Genomic DNA, 20,650 nt, shown 5'->3' on the forward strand with positions numbered 1-20,650 from the left:
TGTGGCTAGGCTGGGGATGCGTGTCTGCGGCTCCTGATGAGCGTCCCTGGCCCCACCTCTCTTCTCCCACCCTAACCCCTAGCTTGCCCTGGGGGTGCCAGCAGCCCCTGTAATGGCCATGGCACGTGCATGGACGGCATGAGCGGCAGCGGGAACTGTAGGTGCCATTCGAGGTTTGCCGGGATGGCATGTGAACTCTGTGCCCCAGGTGCCTTTGGGCCCCTTTGCCAAGGTAGGCTGTCCTGCCCGACCCTGCCCTATCCTGCTCCCTAATCCACATGGCCCATGTGCCGCCACCATCCTGCCTGTCCCTCTCCCCAGCCTGCAACTGTACCTCCCATGGCCACTGCGATGAGGGCCTGGGGGGCTCTGGCTCCTGCTTCTGTGATGAGGGCTGGACTGGGCCACACTGTGAGGTGCAGCTGGGTGAGTGGGCCCTGTGCTTGTGCCGACCCTGCACACTTGTATACCTGCACACACCAGTGCATGCCCCAACTGCACAGTGAGGTGGAAGGGGGTCTAGGAGGGCAGCCACTAACCTGGATGTGTGGGGTGGGCCCTGGGGGACAGAGCTGCAGCCTGTGTGTGCTCCACCTTGCGCATCCCAGGCCGTGTGCCGCGCTGGCCACAGCTGTGAGTGCAGCCTGGGCTACGAAGGGGATGGCCACACGTGCACAGGTGAGCCGGAATGTGAGGTGGGAGGCCCCACTCCCCTCCCCTCCTGTCGCCTGGTCCAACCACTCTCTCGCTGCCTCCAGTGGTAGACCTGTGCCAGCATGGGCGTGGCGGGTGCAGCGAGCATGCCAACTGCAGCCAGGTAGGCACAGTGGTCACCTGCACCTGCCTGCCCGACTACGAGGGTGATGGCTGGAGCTGCCGGGCCCGCAACCCCTGTGAGGATGGCCACCGCGGGGGCTGCAGCGAGCACGCTGACTGCCTGAGCACTGGACCGGTGAGCAGGCGGGCAGCCAAGCAGCTGGGCGGGGGCCCCCCGATGAGCGGCTGCCCAGTCCCTGAAGGCCGCCCACCTGCTCTGCTGTCCAGAACACACGGCGCTGTGCGTGCCACGCCGGCTACGTGGGTGATGGACTGCAGTGTCTGGAGGAGCCTGAGCCGCCCGTGGACCGCTGCCTGGACCAGCCACCACCCTGTCACGTGGACGCTGTGTGCACTGACCTGCACTTCCAGGGTGTGCTTCCCTGCCCTCTCCCAGCACCCCAGCTTTACCTCGGTGCTGGCCCTCTGACCATGCATCCCTGCCTTCCACAGAAAAACGAGCTGGTGTCTTCCACCTCCAGGCCCCCAGTGGCTCCTACAGCCTGAATTTCTCACAGGCCGAGGCAGCCTGTGGGGCCCAAGGAGCTGTGCTTGCTTCTCTCCCTCAGCTCTCTGCTGCCCAGCAGGTGCGCGGGGCCCAGGAGTCTGGAGCCAAGCCTGTGGGGGCCCCTTGAGTTGGGTCTTGGGTCTCAGCATCTGTTTGTACCCCTACAGCTGGGCTTCCACCTCTGCCTTGTGGGCTGGCTGGCCAATGGCTCGGCTGCCCATCCCGTCGTTTTCCCGGCAGCAGACTGTGGCGATGGTCAGGTGGGCGTGGTCAGTCTGGGTGCCCGGGAGAACCTGTCGGAGTGCTGGGACGCCTACTGCTACCGCATGCAAGGTACAGCCACCCACCACACCCCATTCTCTGCCCTGCCTTTTCCCACTGACCCACTAACTCACTGCCTTTCCTGCAGATGTGGCCTGCCGATGCCGCGATGGCTTCGTGGGTGATGGGGCCAGCGTGTGCAATGGGAAGCTGCTTGATGTACTGGCCACCACTGCCAACTTCTCCACCTTCTACGGGGTGTGCAGGGGCCCAGGCTTAGGACCGGGGGGTGGTACAGCTGGGATCCCTGTGGAGAGAGCCTACCCACAACCCTGTCCGCACCATCCCAGATGCTACTGGGTTATGCCAATGCCACCCCGAGGGGTCTCGACTTCCTGGACTTCCTGGACGACGAGCTCACCTACAAGACACTCTTCGTCCCTGTCAACGAAGGCTTTTTGGACAACCTGGTAAGTAGCAGGGGATGTGGGGAGAGCAGGGCCCAACTCTGCTCCCTCTAGCTGGCCCAGGCCAACAGGCCCTGCTTTGCCCACAGACACTGAGCGGCCCAGACCTGGAGCTACACGCCTCCAATACCACCTTCCTGAGCACCAACGCCAGCCAGGGTACCTTGCTTCCCGCCCACTCAGGCCTCAGCCTCATCATCAGTGACATGGGCCCTGACAACAGTTCTCAGGCCCCTGTGGTGAGTCTGGAGGCTGCCCCTCCCCTACTGGCCCCAGCCCTCACTCACCCACTGGGCCTGACCTGGTCTCCCTACAGGTCCCAGGAGCAGTTGTGGTTAGCCACGTCATTGTGTGGGACATCGTGGCCTTCAACGGCATCATCCACACTCTGGCCAGCCCCCTCCTGGCACCCCCACAGCCTGTGAGTTGGCCAGGGGTGGGCAAGGGGTGGGGAGACCGCTCTGGCCAGGTCTCTTGATGCTCTCCTCGTTGGCAGCGGGCAGTGTTGGCCCCGGAGGCCCCACCTGTGGCAGCAGGCGCAGGGGCTGTGGTAGCTGCTGGAGCGCTCCTTGGCCTTGCGGCCGGAGCCCTCTACCTTCGTGCCCGAAGCAGGTCCGCAGGCTTTGGCTTCTCTGCCTTCCAGGTAGGCTGGGCTGGAGACTGATGGGGTTGGTGGGGTCTGGGCCCAACGAGCTTGCTTGAGGCCTCTCACTACTCACCTCCCTTCCCAGGCGGAAGATGATGCTGCTGATGACTTCTCCCCATGGCAGGAAGGGACGAGCCCAACCCTGGTCTCTGTCCCCAACCCGGTCTTTGGTAGTCATGATGCCTTTTGTGAGCCCTTTGACGTGAGTGCGGGGGCTGGGGGCTTGGGAAAGGGGACCCAGGGCCTGGTCTCAGTCCAGCCACTAACAAACATACAGTCCTCCCCTCAGGACGCACTCCTGGAGGACGACTTCCCTGACACCCAGAGGATCCTCGAGGTCAAGTGACGCAGCCGGTGCTGAAGCAGAGGCACGAGCAGGAGGGAGGCGGCTTTTATTGCCCAGAGTGGGTGGGGACAGCAGGGGCTGGGCCTGGTCCACACAATAAAGGTACCCTCAGCGGATGTGGGCCATGTCGCCAAGGAAGGGTGTCTTCATGCATCCGGTGCAGAGCTGATCCATCCAGAGTGGTGCCTCGTGCTGCAGGGGCGTGCGGCGCGGGTAGAAGGTGAAGTCCACGCGGTAGTTGAGCAGACAGCTGAGGGAGGCCATGTAGAGGTCGGAGAAGCGCACCAGGCGCCGCGAGAAGTAGGTGGGGTTGTGGAAGGTGCGAAAGATGCTCCCGAACTGCGCATTGAACAGGGCCTTGGTGATGCACCTGGGGAGGGAGATGTGGGCACTCATGGGGGTGCTCCTGAGGGGGCTGGGCTGGGGCTCCTGCCCAGGCCCCACCACTCACCTCAGCTCCTGCCGCTCCTTCATCCAGGCGGCCAGCACCTGCCGAGACTCGGCATCCTGGTAGGTCTGGGGGAGACAAGGGGTGCTCTGGGTGTGTGCGGCCAGGCAGCGGCCCCCCACCTCCCTGCAGACGTCCAGCTGCCCCCGCACCTGCATACGCTCCAGTAGCCCCGTGAGTGCCTGCTGCCACGTCAGCGAGTGCATGTACTGCTCCGTGTTGATGATGCGGATCTCTCGCTCCAGCTCAGGGATAATGGCACCTGTGCGCCAGCCGTGACGCAGCATGAGATCCTGGGGGGCAGGGTGCAGGGTAGGCAGGGCTCAGTGCCGGCCAGGAGGTCCCCCTCCCCTCCCCACTGCGACCCATCCCCGCCTCCCGCCCTCACCGCCAGGTCACTGTAGAGGTGGTCTCCGAAGTAGAGCACACGGGGGCCTCGCCATTCCGTCAGACGCAGGAAGTCAAACAGGTTTCCCTGGGAAGAGATTGGGGGTGGGCGGGGGAGACCGGGCTAAGCCCAGTGTGCTGAAGGGGCTCCCCCAGGGTAATTCTCCACCAGTCTTCCCAAATCCCTAATCCCCAGAGGCAGCAAGGCCCCTCTAGCCGGATGCTGGGCTGCCGTTTCCCGTGGCCTCGCTGTCCCCTCCAGGCTCCGGAAGGGGGTCTGCCTGGGGCAGGAAGGTCTCCTATAGGCCTGGCCTGGTGCCCTGGGCCTCCCCTCCCCGTGCCCTCACACCCACCCAAGCTAGGAATTGAGTTCACTCTTTGTGGGAAACAAACTGCAGCAGTGACCCCATGGCCCTGAAGCAAGCAGGCCACCTCAGCCTGAGCCCAGAGGGACCCAGCAGACCAATGGCAGTCCTCACTGTGAGGCCGCCTGCCCCTCCTGCGCCAAAGCTGGAGAGATGAAAACAGCCAGGCTCAGGCACAGCAGAGGAAGCTGGCAGGGGAGCAGAAACCGGGGCAGGGGCAGCAGCCTCCACAGGGCAGGCACCCACAGCCCAGAAGTGAGAATATACACCCAGCAAAAAGGAGTTATTAGAGGCAGTCTGCGGGCGTGAGAGGCCTGGGGAGGTAACAGCCGTGGGGGAAACAGGTAGCTGTGAAGGGCTTAATGGTTGAAATAAGCTCAAGCAGAGAAGGTGAGGAGCAGGAGGGAAGTACGAGCGGGCGGGGCGCTGAGGACGTGCCAAGACGACGAGAACCACGCACACAATGAAATTTCAGAACACCAGGCATACAGAAGTCTAAAGCCTGCCAGAGAAGAAAAATCAGTGTTCCCCACAAAGACGCGTGACCCTCCTCAGGCTCAGCCAGGATGGCAAGACAACAGGGAGCATCAGCCTCAGAGCCGAGGGGTAAAGCTCGTGCCCAAGGGGGCCACCGACAGTTGGGGGCCAGCAGGGTGGAAGGCCGAGCGGTCGGCAGGGGTGAAGGGCTGGGACCTTGGCACTGGGCGGCCCGAGGCTGCTCCCTGTGCCTGTCACTGGCCCGACTGCTGGCTTCTTCCCTGCCCCCAGCTTCTGGAACCTCCATCTCCAAGAAGCCCAGCTCAGCCAGGATTTCCGCATTCCACCCAGAGCCAAGTGCCTTAATCACCTCCTGCTCACAGCCACCTGACACTTCCCCACCAAGCACAAGGCCCTTCTCACCCTCCTAGCCAGCCAGAAAAGGGGTTTCCTCCGAGGCCTGTGCCAGCACCCCCACCAGCCCAACTCGCGGGCCCCAACCAGGCTCATCTGGCTGCAGCAGAGTGCTCAGCCCGAGGCAAAAGCAGGGCCATTTATTGGGCACTTGGCGAATGCCCCAACAACCTAAGAGCTTTACACCACCACTCAAGTAGAGTATTATACCTCTTTTACAGACGAGGAAAGCACAGCACAGAGAGGCCAAGCAATTGGGCCAGGCCCTGGGAGCCACTTCCTGTGAGGGGACAGAGCCACAACAGAAGGTGTGGTGGCTGGTCAGGGCCCAAGAGGCCGTGCGGCAGCCCCGCCACAGCCTGGGGCCGTGGCTGGGCCCTGGGGTCCCTACCAGGTACAATTCCCACCTAGATGGCTCTCACCTGACGATAGATCTTGCCCTTTTCCAGGCGGGTGATACGGTCCCAATGCAGTGAGCCCTTCTCATCAAGTTTTCTGAAAGGCCTAGGGTGGGTTGAAAGGCCTAGGGTGGGGTTAAAGGGCCTGATTTCCAGTCTGTGGCAGGACCACAGGCTGGACACCTCCCACTCTGCAAAGGCCCACCTGCTCACCTGCCCATCAGCAAGGGGGTGCCCCCACCCCAGGCACACAGGGCGGCAAGCAGAGGCCAGTCCCCGCTCCCTGGGCCCATCGCCCCTGCCAGGCCCATACTTGCGCCGGTCGGTGAAGAAGCTGGGCTTGTCTGCCTGGACGATGACCACGTCGAAGAGTTGGCGCCAGTCGGCACCCACCATGTGCCGCATCCCCTTGTCCCTGGTGGGACAGAGTGGGACAGGTGGCAGGTGTCTGAGGGAGGCTCCAGGCCTGCCCATCCCAACTCAGGCCCCTGCCCTGCTCCCTCCTCCCACGGGTTGGGGGACACGGGGGTGCTCACACGAAGCTGAAAGGACTGTTGGTGATGAGGAACAGCTGTTTCCCGTGCGCCACCAGGCGGCTCAGGACGGCGAATGTCTCATCCCCTCGCAGGATGTACTTCTCTAATGGGGGGAGATGGGAGCTTGTGAGGGCCAGCCCTGCACCCTGCCCGGACAGGCCGCAGCAGGGCAACCATCCCCCCTTACCCATGTCCCGCTCGATCCACTGGTACATAAGGCCCTTCACGTGCACATCTCGAATGGCGTCCTGGGGGCAGTGGAGGGACAGTGAGGCCACAGTGGAGCCCAGGAGGACCTGCCCTGCTGTGGCTGGACTTCACCTTCCCTGCCACACTGGGAGGCAGGCCTAGCGCCCTCACCGTCACATCCTTATAGAGGTGTGCTTGGTCAAACTCCAGGCCATGGCCCAGGAAGTGGTCCACCACGCAGGAGAGCAGTGCCATCTCTGGCAGCGAGAAGATGTCCATGAACTGCTTGATGGAAGGACCCTGAGGAAGGACCACTGACTCAGCAAGCCCCAGCTCCGGAGACCCAAGAGCTCCAAATATGTCTTGGGACACTGGTGGAGGGGCACAGCCTGTGGGTCAGGGCTGGCGCACCAGGGTGTGGGCACTGCCTCCCAGGGAGCCAGCACCCACTGTGAGGTCATGGAGCTGGCTGCCCTGGGCAGTGGCAGACGGAGCGAGTACCTTGCCATAGAAGCCACTCATCTGGTACAGTGGGATGTGCTGGGTGCCCCCATATAGGTCGATCACCTCTTCGTCTGGTACAGGCTGAAGGCCCCTGGGTGGATGCAGAGATCACCAGTCCGAAGTGTCCTGAACCCTGGCCACGGTGTAGGGTGGGGGACCGTGGGGTGATGCAGGACAGTGTGGACCTGGAGCAGCAGGCTGGGGTGCGGTCAGGGCAAGGTTAGCACTGACCTGTAGGCTGTCCCCAGTTGCACATAATGGAAGGCGTCAATCTTCATCAGAAGACTCTGAGGGCACCAAGGGAGTAAGAGGGGCAATGAAGGAGTTTGCCATTAGCTCTGAGCCAGCCTTTGCTAGCCCCCATGCCGAAGCCCCAGTTGGATGGTACCAAGGGTATCATGTGCACGCCAAGAGGAAGCTACAGCTTTGAGGCCAAGGGAGTAGAAAGATAAGCACCACCCCCGCCCGCATAGGAGACGGGCAGCTAAGGAAGTAGTTCTGATATACATCCAGTCAGGAGGGGCCAGGGAGTCAGTGGTCTAGCCACTCACCTTCTGAATATCATAGTGGAGGCCACGGATGGCAAAGCTGGGGTTGTAGTCATACTTTCGAATCCCCTCTGGGTACTGTCAGGGGAAATCAGGTCAGGCCTGAGCCAGCAGTACTGACAGACCTGCTGGCTGGGCAGCTGCCTCAGGGGATCAATTCAGCCACCCATCCAGGGGCGCCCCATGATCCGGCCTGGGACCCCTACCTGTCTGGCCTCACCTTGTAGTGCTCAATCAGGATGTCACGGGCGGCAGTGAAGATCTCTGGGTGCAGCGTGTCCGCATACTGGGCCAGGGTGTAGTCATAGTCGAAGCCATAGACCTCGACATCACGCAGGCTGATCTCGTTGTTGGCATAGATGGCCGCTGGGTTCAGGAGACTGCAGACCTCAGGAGGCAGGAGGTCTAGAGGAAGGAGGTATAAGTATAATGAGGATGATCAGGAAACACCCTAAAATGGTACTCTTAGCTCAATGCAGCATTAGGTCAAACTGAGGCTCAGAGAAAAGTCACTCGCCCAGGGTCACATGGGTGGGGTAAGGACCCTATGGGTCCTGGATTATACCACCGCCTGCAGCCTACCAGTTGCTCTAAGCCATGCCTCCTCCAGACTCTCATAAGCCCCATGGGACACCTGGCTATGCTCTGACACTTTCCACCTTGCCTGAAGCTGGGGTTGGGACTTAGGAACATTATCAAGGTGAGGGGTACTGGGTAGCTCCGCTGCTGCTCAGGGCCCCAGCTCTGTGCACCTGCCACAGGTCTCACAGTGAGGCCCCTCTAATCGGATTTCAGCTGCCCACCAGTCCACGTAATGACATTCACTGCCCCTGGGACCAAGCAGGACCCTGTGGGGCTCCTGGGTACAGAAGCCTTTCTGTCCCCCATTTCTGTCCCCCACTCCAGCCTTCATGACCTTCCCTGGGTTCCAAAGGGCAGATTTGAACAGCTGCTAGTAGGGAAGGGAAAGGATGGGGAGACAAGGGAGAAGCAGCCAAGAAACAACCTGAGGCAAGATTTGAGGAACCAGAGAAGCTCATCAAGATTAGACCAGGGCTTCCCTGGTGGCACAGTGGTTAAGAATTCGCCTGCCGATGCAGGGGACATGGATTCATGCCCTGGTCCGGGAAGATCCCACATGCCGCGGAGCAGCTGGGCCCGTGAGCCATGGCTGCTGGGCCTGCGCGTCCGGAGCCTGTGCTCCGCAATGGGAGAGGCCACAACAGTGAGAGGCCCACGTACCGCAAAAAAAAAAAAACCTGCCTCTTGGGACTTCCCTGGTGGTGCAGTGGTTAAGAATCCACCCGCCAATGCAGGAGACACGACTTCGATCCCTGGTCTGGGAAGATCCCACATGCCACGGAGCAACTAAGCCCATGCACCACAACTACTGAAGCCTGCGTGCCTGGAGCCCTTGCTCCACAAGAGAAGCCACCACAATGAGAAGCCCAGCGCACTGCAACAAAGAGTAGCCCCCCTGCTCACCACGACTAGAGAAAGCCCGCGCACAGTAACGAAGACCCAACGCAGCCAAAAAAAAAAAAAAAGAATCTGCCTGCCAATGCAGGGGATACGGGTTTGAGCCCTGGTCCGGGAAGATCCCACATGCCATGGAGCAACTAAGCCCGTGCGCCACAACTACTGAAGCCCACGTGCCTAGAGCCCGTGCTCCACAACAAGAGAAGCCACTGCAATGAGAAGCCTGCGCACCACAACGAAGAGTAGCCCCAGCTCGAGGCAACTAAAGAAAGCCCACGCGCAGCAATGAAGACCCAGTGCAGCCCAAAATAAATAAATTAAAAAAAGAAAAAAAAAAAGATTAGGAGACCACAAGATTAAAGGAGTGCAGACCCTGCACACACCCTAATCTTATCAGCAACCCCACCCTTGAACGACTGCTATAAAAACTCCTCACCAATTCCTCCCTGGTTGGCAGATAGTTTTTTGGCGCAGAAGCCTGTCCCCCTTTGCCTGCGAAAGCAATAAAGCTATTCTCTTCTACTTCACCCAAAACTCTGTCTCCAAGATTCGATTTGGCACCCAACATGGGGCTGACTCGTGGGCAGTCCTGGGGCGGGTGCGGGGCGGGGGGGGTGGTTCCCTGGCTTGATTGGATGCTCCAAGATTTTCTCCATGCCAGCCTCATTCAAGAGTGGAGGGCTGAAGAATTGCTTTAGAGACCAGATCACCTGGGACCCTTGTCTGGGAAGGCTGAGCCCCAGTCATACCCCATCGGCCATCCTGGCAGCTGGAACTCCGAGGCGGGACGAGACAGTGGAAGAGTGGTCCTGCTAGGGACCACCCTAGCAGCTGCCCAGCTGCCGAGGTCATCTTCGCCTTGAGGATGTTCCTCTCTTCCTCCTGCCTGGACCACCCTGGACTTCCTACTCCAAGGAATTATTTTGGGGAAGCATAAAAGTAGCATTTGGGATGTCACAACACCTCGGCTAGCATTTGGGGAAGTCCCCCAGCGTGTACTCTGTGGCCACTTTGACCCTGTCCGTTTGGGGGAACCTTGGTTCCCATTTGGGGGATTCTCCATTCCAGGAAATCCCATTTGAGAGGTGTGCCACTTGGGCAGAGATCACGGGCTAAGTGGGACTTGGAAGCCCATTTCGTTTTGGTTTCTGTTTGGGTTTTTGGTTTCTTTGGTTTGAGGCTTCTGTTGCTGGCTAGGATTTTGGTTTGTTCTTGGTCTGAGCCTGAGTGTTTTCAATCAAACATGGGAAGTGCTTCTTCTTCGAGTCCATCTGATAGTCCCCTGGGGAAAATTCTGGCAGACTGGTCAACCTATAGCTATCAACCTATGGCTAAAAAGAATGAGATTCTATTGTAATTCTGTTTGGCCAATGTACATTCTTAAAAGTAAGGAGAAGTGGCCTTTGTGTGGTAGCCTAAATTATTATTCTATTCTTCAGCTAGAATCCTTTTGTCACAGGAATGGAAAGGCTGGGAATTCTCTCCACTCCATCTGGGCTAGCCACTCTGGGCTCTCCAAGAGCCAACTCTGGGTTTGTTCTTTTTCAAGAACTGAGCCAATCTGTTTGGAAACCTTTGTCTGGGAGTGGAAGCAGAATTTTTAAACTACACCTCCTCTAATTATCTGTGTGGCCATAGCTTATCTGTCGTCTGTGCTTTTATGTGTATTGTTTTGGGGTGAGCCACTCTGGCTTGCACAGGGTGGGAAAATTCTACCTGCTCATTGTGGGCCACTTTGAATTCTCTGTCCGGGAGTGGAAATGGAATCTTTGGGCTACGCCTTGTCTGATCTTTTGTTTGTGGGACCATGTTTGTTGTTTGTATGTGTGTGTGTGTCAGTACTTGCACTGACTGGTTGAGACATCTTTTGTGAATAACAGAGCTCACGTGTGACAACATCAGTGTATCCTTCCCTATTGCGTGGGGCTTTGCCTGTGGAGGAATGTTGGTTGGGATTTTCCCTTTTGGACTAGCCTTGTTATAGGTGACCAGAGCTCTGTTCAATCTCTGTACACCCCCTAGGGTATTTTTACAAAACTAGGAGCTCTTCAGCTATGCTCCCATGAAAAGGAATTGGTATTTCTTTCCCCCTGTGCCTAGGTCCTCAGGAACACATGTTATCTAGACCATCTCTAGTTCCTGAGACTGAAGAAAAAGGGCAGGGGAAAGAAGGCCTTATTAAACTCAAGTGGAAAAACTGTGAGATCTCTGGTTCTGTCTTTATGTAGGAGCTAACTTGTAAATGAGCTCTGTTTAATTGACTTAAAAGTAAGAGCTTACAAGTTAAATCTAAATGTCTAAAAAATTGGCCAATATAAATTTTGGACCACACGATCTGGGAAATACTCAGTACTGAATTGATATCTGTTACTGAAGGTAGTTTAAGCTTGTTGCTTTAATTAATATAGACATGTATTTAGAATCATCAGTGTTAAGTAAAGCAAACGAGGTTAAGAGTTTTTAGGTAAACTCTTTATGAATAAGTATTTTAGGAATGTCTACTTAAGAATAATCTCTCCAGATGCTTGGTAACTTAAAATTGTAGAGTTGTGCTAAATTAAGTTAAATGATGGAAGTTTATTGAATAGGTAGGCCATTTCCAAGTAAAATAAGATACTGAAACATTAATTACTGAATACTGGCTTCCCTTTGCAGAGAGACTAAAGGTATGTAGGAACTAAAGGTATTTGGTGCCACCCTGTGATTCTTTATAAGAAAGCACATGTCTGGGACTTCCCTGGTGGTCCAGTGGTTAAGAGTCTACCTTCCAATGCAGGAGATGTGGGTTTGATCCCTGGTCGGGGAACTAAGATCCCACATGCTGTGGGGCAACCAACTAAGCCCACACGCTCTGGAGCCCGCATGCCACAACTAGAGAGAAGCCCCGCACGCCGCAAAAAAGAGCACGCATGCCACAACTAAGACCCGACGCAGCCATAAATAAATGAATGAAGAATATTAAAAAAAAAAGAAAGCACATGTCTTTAGAAATTATTGGTATTTATGTTTATAAATCTACAGAGTGCTGAAGACAATTCACGGTTGCTTAAGGAAAGTAGGTTGTGTGTTCTGAACAAAAGATGGTATGAGGAATGGCACTGCATTTTCCTAAGGAAAAAAAAAAGTGATTTTTGCCCTAGAGCTGGTTGATTTTGAATGGAAAAGGGGCAAAATGTTTACAGAAAGTTGTAGAAGGTCTGCAGAAAAGGAAAAGGAAATTTAGTTGGGTAAATGAATTTTGTTGGGAGTGGGCTGGGACAAGACTGGATTTGGTTTCTTCCTCTAAAGTTTTCTTGAAATACTGCTTTTGATAACAGCTTGTGAGTTCCTTTGCCTTTAAGTGATCTGTATTCACCTTTAAAATCTTTTCACTTTGGTTAAGTAAATAGCATTGTTCGGCAGTTTCTAAAAGTTCTTTTGACCTCCAGCTAACTTTGAGATGCTTCAGAGGGCCCCTGAGGCATTTCAGAGAGAAACATTTAATTAAGATTTGGTACGTTAAATCAAATGTAATCAGTTGTAATTCTGGTTATTGTAACCAAGTTTCTTTATCGATTACATTGTAATCAGATGTTTAACTGCATCCTTTAAGTCCTTCTGTCATTTATAGACAGTTATTGTACTCTGATGCTTTTGCAGAAGTGCTTCATCTTCAAGATTTATGCGAAGGACCTTCAGACAAATACAGGTCTCTCATAAATGTCATATCATACCACTGAGCTGGGTCTACTGCTTAAAGCACATGTACAATGCTCGTGTGACAATTGGGTATAAATGATAAAATGTATGTCCTATAAAATGTTTCCTCACTAACATACCTCTGAGCTTGTTCACGATACCTGATTAACTAGGCAAATATAAAAGAGGCCTAGCATGGAGGGACATGATCTACAACCAGGTCAAACAGCTGTATCACCCCGGCATTGAGGGACAGCTATTTTGATTATCAATGCTTTCTATTGAAAGATTTGCAATCAGAGGGAAAATGATGAAAAAAATCTGCATGTATTGAGGTGTGGGGAAGTCACTGGCTTATACATGGTTTAACTTTAAAAAAAGGCCTGTTTTGTGGCCTTTCAGACACGCATTGTACATCTGCTTTGACACTGAGGAGGGGAGTGCATTTGAAAGTCAAAATGGAGTAACTATGGTAAAACGAACTGACCGTTGTGTATGTGATTTCGGACATATTTCTGTATTGTTGCAAACTTGAATTTTCTGAGCTACATCAGACTTGGGATGCCACAAGGATTTAAAAATTCCCCCACCCTCTTCAACGAGATTTTGGCTAAAGATTTACAAGGATTGCACGTGGATCAAGGTTGAGTAGAGGCCTTCCCAGCCAGAACAGAAAAAGTATTAGAAGTGACAAAAGCTCTTCTTAAGGACATTATTCCTAGGTACAGCCTTCCCTCTACTATTCAGAGTGACCATGGATCTGCTTTCATAGCAGAAATAACACAAACAGTAAATAAAGCTTTAGGTATATAATGGAAACTTCGCTCAGCATGGAGACACCGATCTATGAGAAAGGCTAAGAAGATGAATCACACCATGAAGAACTTTTGCTAAGCTATGCCAGGAAACTCATCTAAAATAGAACAAGGGCTTGCCAATTGCTCTCCTCCATATGTGGGTGGACCCTAGAAGCAGGCGAGGGTTGAGCCCTTAAGAAATTATATACAGGCGACCATTCTTGGCTCCTAAGAGTAAAGAAAGAAAAACAGTTCATGGTTCTGGGAAAGTTGGACAGCTGCATGTAAATCAATGAAGTTAGAACACACCCTCATACCATGCACAAAAATAAACTAAAAATGGCTTAAAGACTGAAACGTAAGACATGACACCATAAAACTCCTAGAAGAGCACAGGCAAAACATTCTCTGACATAAATCGTACCAATGTTTTCTTAGGTCAGTCTCCCAAAACAAAAATAAACAATGGAACCTAATGAAACTTACAAGCTTTTGCACAGCAAAGGAAACCACTCAAAAAATGAAAAGACAACCTACGTATGGAATGGGAGAAAATATTTGCAAATGATGAGACAGACAAGAGTTAATCTCCAAAATATACTAACAGCTCATACAACTCAACAACGAAAAAACAAACAACCCAGGGAATTCCCTGGAGGTCCAGTGGTTAGGACTGTGTACTTTCACTGCTGAGGGTGCGGGTTTCATCCCTGGTTGAGGAACTAAGATCCTGCAAGCTGCACAGTGCGGCCAAAAAAACAAACAACAACAAAAAAAAAACAAAAAAAAAAAAGAAATAAAAACACCAATCAAAAAACAGGCAGAAGACCATAATAGACATTTCTCCAAAGAAAACATTTAGATGGCCAGTAGGCATGTGAAAAGATGCTCAACATCACTAATTATTAGAGAAATGCAAATCAAAACTACAATGAGGTACCACTTCATACCAGTCAGAATCCCCATCATTAAAAAGTCTACAAATAACAAATGCTGGAGAGGGTGTGGAAAAAAGGGAATTCCACTCTTGGTGGGAATACAAGTTGGTGCAGCCACTATGGAAAACAGTGTGGAGGTTCCTCAGAAAACTAAAAATAGAACTACCATATGATCCAGGAATCCTGATCCTGGGCATATACCCAGACAAAACTATAATTCAAAAAGATACATGCACCCTATGTTCACAGCAGGACTATTCACAATAGCCAAGACATGGAAACAACCTAAATGTTCAACAGATGAATGGATAAAGAAGATGTGGTACACATAAAAAATGGAATACTACTCAGCCATAAAAAGAATGAAATAATGCCATTTGCAGCAAGCATGGATGCAACGAGAGATTATCATACTAAGTGAACTAAGTCCGAAAGACAAATACCATATATCTCACTTACATGTGGAATCTAAAATAGGGCACAAATGAACCTATCTACAAAACAAACAGATTCACAGACATAGAGAACAGACTTTTGGTTGCCAGGGGAGAGGTGGGGAGGTGGGGAGGCAGGGATGGACTAGGAGTTGGGGGTTACTGGATGCAACTGTTACATTTAGAATGGATGAACAGGGACTTCCCTAGCAGTCCAGTGGTTAAGACTTTGCCTTTCAATGCAGAGGGTGTGGGTTTGATCCCTGGTCGTGGCCAAAAACCAAAACATAAAACAGAAGCAATACTGTAACAAATTCAATAAAGACTTAAAAAAAAAATGGTCCATTTAAAAAAAAAATCTTAAAAAAACAAAAAGAATGGATAAACAACAAGGTCCTACTGTATAGCACAAGGAACTATAGTCAATCTCCTGGGATAAACCATAATGGAAAGACTATAAAAAAATAATGTAGGGCTTCCCCGGTGGCACCGTGGTTAAGAATCCGCCTGCCAATGCAGGGGACACAGGTTCGAGCCCTGGTCTGGAAAGATCCCACGTGCCACGGAGCAACTAAGCCCGTGCACCACAACTACTGAGCCTGTGCTCTAGAGCCCATGAGCCACAACTACTGAAGCCCACACGCCTAGAGCCCATGCTCCGCAACAAGAGAAGCCACCACAATGAGAAGCCTGCATGCCACAACAAAGAGTAGCCCCTGCTCGCTGCAACTAGAGAAAGACCGCGCACAGCAGCGAAGACCCAATGCAGCCTAAAAAAAAAAAAAAGTATATATGTGTATAACTGAGTCACTTTTATATAACAGAAATTAGCACATGGTAAATCAACTATACTTCAAATAAATAAGTTAAGCAGTATGTACAACAGACTGGTCAATTGTTAACCGCTAAGCATGAGTTTGTGTCTCACAGGTCTCCCCCTCGCCTGGAAGCTCCCTTTCATCCCTTCAAAGCAGGAGACAGGGTGCTGCTGAAAGTGTGGAAAGAACAAGAACCTGAGCAGCAGCTTGAAGAGAAATGGAAGGGAGCCTATGATGTTCTTACCACTCATACCTCTCTGAAACTGGATGGAGTAAAACCATGGGTACATCACACTAGAGTAAGATGATCACCAGAGACTGACCAGCCACACCTGCCTACAGCCAGCGAACAAGACTCCTAAGAAGTGGACATCTCACTCTTTGGGAAACCTTAAGTATTTGTTCCGACAAGTGTAATGAAGTTTTGTTTTCTTATTCTTTCTCATACCTTTTACTTTTCCCCACAAAACTATAGATTCATATGCTGATTCTCTTGATAATTCATAACTGCTGGATATGTGGTGAGCTTCCTATTTCCGAGTCTTCAGGGTTGACTTGGTGAGTTTTCCCCCTTACAGGGAATTGTTTGGAAACAACTGGCTACAACAGCCCAGTTCCAGACTGGGTTTCCGATTTATTCTCCTGAATTTCTAAGGAAGTGAGATCTACACCATCTACTAAAGATCCAGTTGTCACTCGTTTTACCTTTAACTTGGGTCTGTTGCACCAAAATGGCAGACTAAGGGATTGAGATCTTAATCATACAGGACTCCTCGGATCCAGGACTAGGAATTCAAGTATTTCTAATATCCTTTCTTTCTGTTTCTTTAATAAATTTATTTATTTATTTTTGGCTGTGTTGGGTCTTCGTTGCAGTGTGCAGGCGTTCTCTCCTTGCAGCGAGTGGGGTCTACTCTTCATTGCAATGCACAGGCTTCTCATTGTGGTGGCTTCTCTTGTTGCGGAGCACAGGCTCTAGAGCTCAGGCTCAGTAGTTGTGGTGCACGGGCTTAGTTGCTCCGTGGCATGTGGGATCTTCCCAGGCCAGGGCTTGAACCTGTGTCCCCGGCATTGGCAGGCGGATTCTTAACCACTGCACCACCAGGGAAGCCCTCTAATATTTCTAATTCGGTATCTATGCCCCGTTTCAGCAGGAAGTAAGATTTGGGGAAAGATAAAATTGAAGCAGGGATTAAAACCGAGTCCCTCTGCCAAGTTTATGATTAACATTTCTATCCAAAACAATTATTCCTTATCTTGTCCAACATCTGTTCTCCTCAAGACTGAGGAATATCAAAGAAAAGGGGGGAGTGAAACCAAGCAAGACCCTGTGGGGCTCCTGGGCACAGAAGCCTTTCTGTCCCTCATTTCTTGTTTGTAGGGAACAGACTCCAGCCTCCATGACCTTCCCTGGGTTCCAAAGGGCAGATTTGAACAGCTGTTAGTCGAGAAGGGAAAGGATGGGGAGACAACGGAGCAACAGCCGAGAAACCACCTGAGGCAAGATCTGAGGAACCAGAGAAGCTCATCAAGATTAGGAGACCACCTGAGATGAGATTAAAGGAGTGCAGACCCTGCTCACACCCTAATCTTCTCAACAACCCCACCCTTGCACCATTGCTAGAAAAACTTACCAACTCCTCCTGGGTTGGGAGATAGTGTTTTGGGGCAGGAGCCTGCTGCGTCCCCCTTTGCCTGGCAAAGCAGGAAAGCTATTCTCTTCTACTTCACCTAAAACTCTGTCTCCGAGACTTGATTCAGCACTGGTGTACAGAGGCCGAGTTTTCAGCATCACCTCTAGGCAGGGAACATTGCTAATTATGACAGGTGGGACATGTGGTAGGTTCTGGGTCATTACCCAGGCTGCTCTCCTCTGAGGATACAGTCATAGCCACCCCAATCCCCTGGCTGCTCCCTAAGGGGCTGAGGGTTCCCAGGCTTATCTGCCTTTGTTTCCCCATCTGTGCAGTGGGGGAGGTGGACGGGGAAAGGGCACGGGCTTTGAGGTCAGAGAGAGCAGACCGAGCCCTCCCTCACATGGCTATGACCTCAGGAAAATTACCACACCTTACCTTTTGGGGCTCAGTTTCCTTGTCTCTAAAGGAGGAATAAAAATTGTACCAACCTACAAAATTAAAAAGAGGGTCATACAGAACGTGCTCTGGGCAGCATTCCCACCTGGACCCGTGGCAAATGTAGGATTAAATGGGCAATGCACCTCTGGAGCCCACATTTCCCTGTCCCCAGTTTCCCTCAAAGAAACGGGTTGCAGGGAATCAGAGGGGAGCAGGCAGGACTAGGTGCACACACAGCACACTGCCTTGCAGGGGCTCCAGGTGGCCCCGTTCCTGAGACCTCTAGCCTGTGGCTGAGGCCCAAAGAGCCCAAGCCTCCAGTGAATTAATTTTTGTCTCAGACACAAGTTGTGATCTTGAAGCAGAAGCCCTTGGCCATGGAGCAGACATTTGCCTCAGAGGTCCCTTTGGAACACAGGCTCCACACCCATCCCCTTTCCTTTGGAGACAAGTACAGAATGTGGGTGGGGGAACAGGTGTGGCTGGTTCCTCTGGTGGCCCTTAGGCCTGGAAGAGCAGCTGCTTCAGATTCGTGGGTGCAGATGGAACACTCCTCACCTGGGTGCACATGAGACACAGCTGACATCAGCTCTCTTATGCAGCTGCTTCTGAGATGTCCCTTCCCACGGTCCTGAGTTCCTGGGTGCCATCTGTGACTCTCAGCACAAAGCCCAGTAGTTCCCCAGGAGGGCAGGGGTCTGCTTGGCTGTGCAGCCCCTTCCTGGCACTGAGTTCTGGCCAAATCCAGGCTTTCGCCTCTGCCCTTGAGGATATTCCGAGGGATGGACAACCCTCCCAGGAACAAAGCAGGATGGGGAAGCAGCCCACAGGCCTGGCCTCCTGACCCAGCTTCTAGACTGAGAAAACCATAGCTCTGGGGGCCAGAAGGCCCCAGTTTCTTCCATAGGGCTGTGGTGGTGCATGGGGCCAGGTGAGGAGATATGCCCCCCACCTGCACCAGCCTCCCAAATTCACTGGTCTCACTGTCCAGCCCCCACCTTCCAGGCCAACTCCTCTCAATGGCAGCCATGAGACTTGTGGGTGCCATCCTCCCAGCTGCTGCAGGTGCCTTAGAGCTCACTCCAATCCCATGAGGTGATCACATTTATTCCTCCATCATCCAGAGGAAGAAACTGGAGTGCAGGGAGGTAAAGTCACTTGCTCCAAACCATCTAGCAACAGGCCGTGGAACTGAGATTTGAATTCAGGTCACCCTAACTGCCTCAATCACTTTGTCCCTCCGCCTAGCCTTCCAGTGTCACCACAATGAGGCTGGGGGGGGGAGGGACTGGCCTGGGGCCTGGCTCCCCAGCAAAGTTTTGCCCACAGGCATCAGCATGTCTCAATGTCCAGAATCTCCCCCAAGGAAACCCAGCCAGAAGGGGATAGTTAGGACCCAGGGGTGCAATGCTGGTCCATCCCGGCACTCACTATGGCATCTTGGAAATGACCTTGCCCTTATCACATCAAGAGGAGCTTGGGGGGGGGGGGGTCTCTGTGAAGATCTGAAAATCCAAGTGGGCCCTGAGTGATAAAGCCCACTAGACTTCCCTATGTCTCTCCCCCACACCTACAAGGCAGGCTTCTCAGGCTGCTCTACTGAGGGTCTTCTCGAGGCCCAGAGCAAAGACAGGTCCTTAAACGGCACCCCATGTATGCCCAGTCCACTGGGTGGTGGGGGGAGGCAGGGAGGGTCCTGATAGAGGCCCAAGGGCTTCAAAATCACCAGTCCTCAGGGCTTATTCTGCCTTCAGCTCCTCAAAATGTGAGTCCTGTCCACCCATACTACTCCCAGGTCTCTACACAGCTGGAGTGGAAGCCCTCGTTCAGGCAGTTGGAATCTTCCAGACAGGACCACTTTGTCTTATAAGATGGCAAAAGCTATATCACTCCCAGAGGGGCTCCTCCTGAAGTTGCCCCATCCATTCCTGGACTCTTTCCGAGTCAGCACCACAACCCTGTGACAGAGGCCCCAGGACTGTGTTTTCCGATGTAAGACACTGAGGGTCCGAGAGGAAGAGGCTTGCTGAGTGCCACCCAGCTGGTCAGTGATAGGGCCAAGCCCCAACCACATCTGTCTGCTAAAGAGGCAGGGCCCCAGAGACCAGAACAAATATCCAGCCCTCTGGCCTCACCAGGGTGCTCTGGGGCCTCATCTGCCAGTTTTGCAGAGGGAGAGAGGATAGAGGAGTAAGTGCCCTGGCCAAGGAAGCAGCAACCCTTCTGGATTCCAGGGGACTTGGGCGACTTGGTGTCGTTTCTCCAAACAACGCCTTCCCCTCCTGAGCTGAGAGCGCGAGACTCCAGGGCGGAATCTAGAGGCGTCCGAAGAGTCTAGTCGGCATCTTTTGAGTCAGGAATCTCTAGGAGCCCGCTTCGGCCAGCGCCGCCGGCTGGCTGGCTTTGTCCCCAGTACTCCCGCCCCAACTAAAGGCCCCGAAGAGAACAAGGGGTTGGGGGCGTTTCCGCTTCGGCCTCCCAACAGGCGGGACCCTGAGGAAAGACGGCGGGGCCCGCCTTCCGGCGGCCGCTACAGGAACCCCGAGCTCCTGAATACTGAGCGGAGGAACAAACCGCGCACCCGCCCGCCTCCGGGAGGCCCCAGAAGCCCCCAGGACCCTCCGCCGGAGTCCCTCCTGAAGGGTTGCCCGGCCTTAGGGCTCTGGGGCCCTGGCGAGCCCCACCACGGCGCTCCCCCCGAGGAGCGGCGCCCGGGACGACTCGGGAGCGGTACCCTGGAACTCGGTCCGTCGGTCCGTCGGCCAGGCTCGCGTGTGCCGCCGAGAGGGCTACACGCCCGGCGCTCCTCCCGCTTGGGCTCACCTACCGTGCACCAGTCTCCGCATGTCCTGGTATCGAGCCCACAGGTGTGCGCTGGGCTCGGCGCCGCCGGCGGGCGCCGAGCGCGGGGCGCCGGGGCAGTGGGCGCCGGGACCCGGAGGGCCGCAACCAGGACAGGAGGGCGAGGACGAGGCGGCTCGCGGCCCGCCGTGGTCTCGGCGCGGCAGGCAGCGCCGAGCGGCCGCCCGCAGCCCCACACCCGCCATGCCCGCTGCGCGCCGCCCGCGCTGCCCTCAGCCCTCCAGCCCGTCCGCCGCCCTCCTACTGCGCGCCCGCCACC

At 53.9% G+C, this 20,650-nt stretch overlaps 2 protein-coding genes across 14 annotated transcripts in view; one reads left to right on the forward strand and one right to left on the reverse strand.

Moving 5' to 3' along the window:
* The window catches only part of STAB1 (stabilin 1), a 27,001-nt gene extending 23,836 nt beyond the window's left edge, over positions 1–3,165 (forward strand). For 8 of the 11 annotated variants that reach the window (XM_073811199.1, XM_073811202.1, XM_073811200.1 and 5 more), the window contains 14 exons: positions 83–232; positions 322–426; positions 571–678; positions 759–952; positions 1,045–1,189; positions 1,270–1,403; positions 1,492–1,657; positions 1,734–1,843; positions 1,936–2,055; positions 2,142–2,291; positions 2,369–2,473; positions 2,549–2,695; positions 2,784–2,900; positions 2,976–3,165. In XM_073811199.1, coding sequence (XP_073667300.1) covers positions 83–232; positions 322–426; positions 571–678; positions 759–952; positions 1,045–1,189; positions 1,270–1,403; positions 1,492–1,657; positions 1,734–1,843; positions 1,936–2,055; positions 2,142–2,291; positions 2,369–2,473; positions 2,549–2,695; positions 2,784–2,900; positions 2,976–3,044 — 1,820 coding nt within the window. In that variant the 3' untranslated portion in view covers positions 3,045–3,165. Of the gene's footprint in view, positions 1–82; positions 233–321; positions 427–570; positions 679–758; positions 953–1,044; positions 1,190–1,269; positions 1,404–1,491; positions 1,658–1,733; positions 1,844–1,935; positions 2,056–2,141; positions 2,292–2,368; positions 2,474–2,548; positions 2,696–2,783; positions 2,901–2,975 lie in introns of those variants that run through there. The other 3 variants (XM_033865106.2, XR_004528567.2, XR_004528568.2) reach the window with 3 other exon arrangements.
* NT5DC2 (5'-nucleotidase domain containing 2) lies at positions 3,074–20,646 on the reverse strand. 3 transcript variants are annotated; one of them, XM_033865123.2, is made up of 15 exons: positions 20,357–20,645; positions 7,531–7,715; positions 7,314–7,388; positions 6,994–7,049; positions 6,760–6,853; positions 6,430–6,558; positions 6,257–6,317; positions 6,070–6,172; positions 5,747–5,948; positions 5,558–5,658; positions 5,346–5,415; positions 3,881–3,967; positions 3,645–3,785; positions 3,496–3,560; positions 3,074–3,414 (listed from the first exon to the last, which is right to left on the reverse strand). In XM_033865123.2, the coding sequence occupies exons 1-15, from the start codon at positions 20,574–20,576 to the stop codon at positions 3,153–3,155; spliced, it is 1,851 nt and encodes a 616-aa protein (XP_033721014.1). In that variant the 5' UTR covers positions 20,577–20,645; the 3' UTR covers positions 3,074–3,152. The 3 variants fall into 3 exon arrangements, with proteins under 3 accessions (XP_033721014.1, XP_073667331.1, XP_033721015.1); XM_073811230.1 differs by lacking the exon at positions 6,430–6,558 and having other exon boundaries at positions 20,357–20,646; XM_033865124.2 differs by lacking the exon at positions 5,346–5,415 and having other exon boundaries at positions 5,558–5,639; positions 5,847–5,948; positions 20,357–20,641.
* Positions 20,647–20,650: the final 4 nt, after the last annotated feature.

Source organism: Tursiops truncatus, chromosome 10 (genome assembly GCF_011762595.2).
Source record: "Tursiops truncatus isolate mTurTru1 chromosome 10, mTurTru1.mat.Y, whole genome shotgun sequence".
In the NCBI taxonomy this organism is placed as follows: Eukaryota; Metazoa; Chordata; class Mammalia; order Artiodactyla; family Delphinidae; genus Tursiops; species Tursiops truncatus.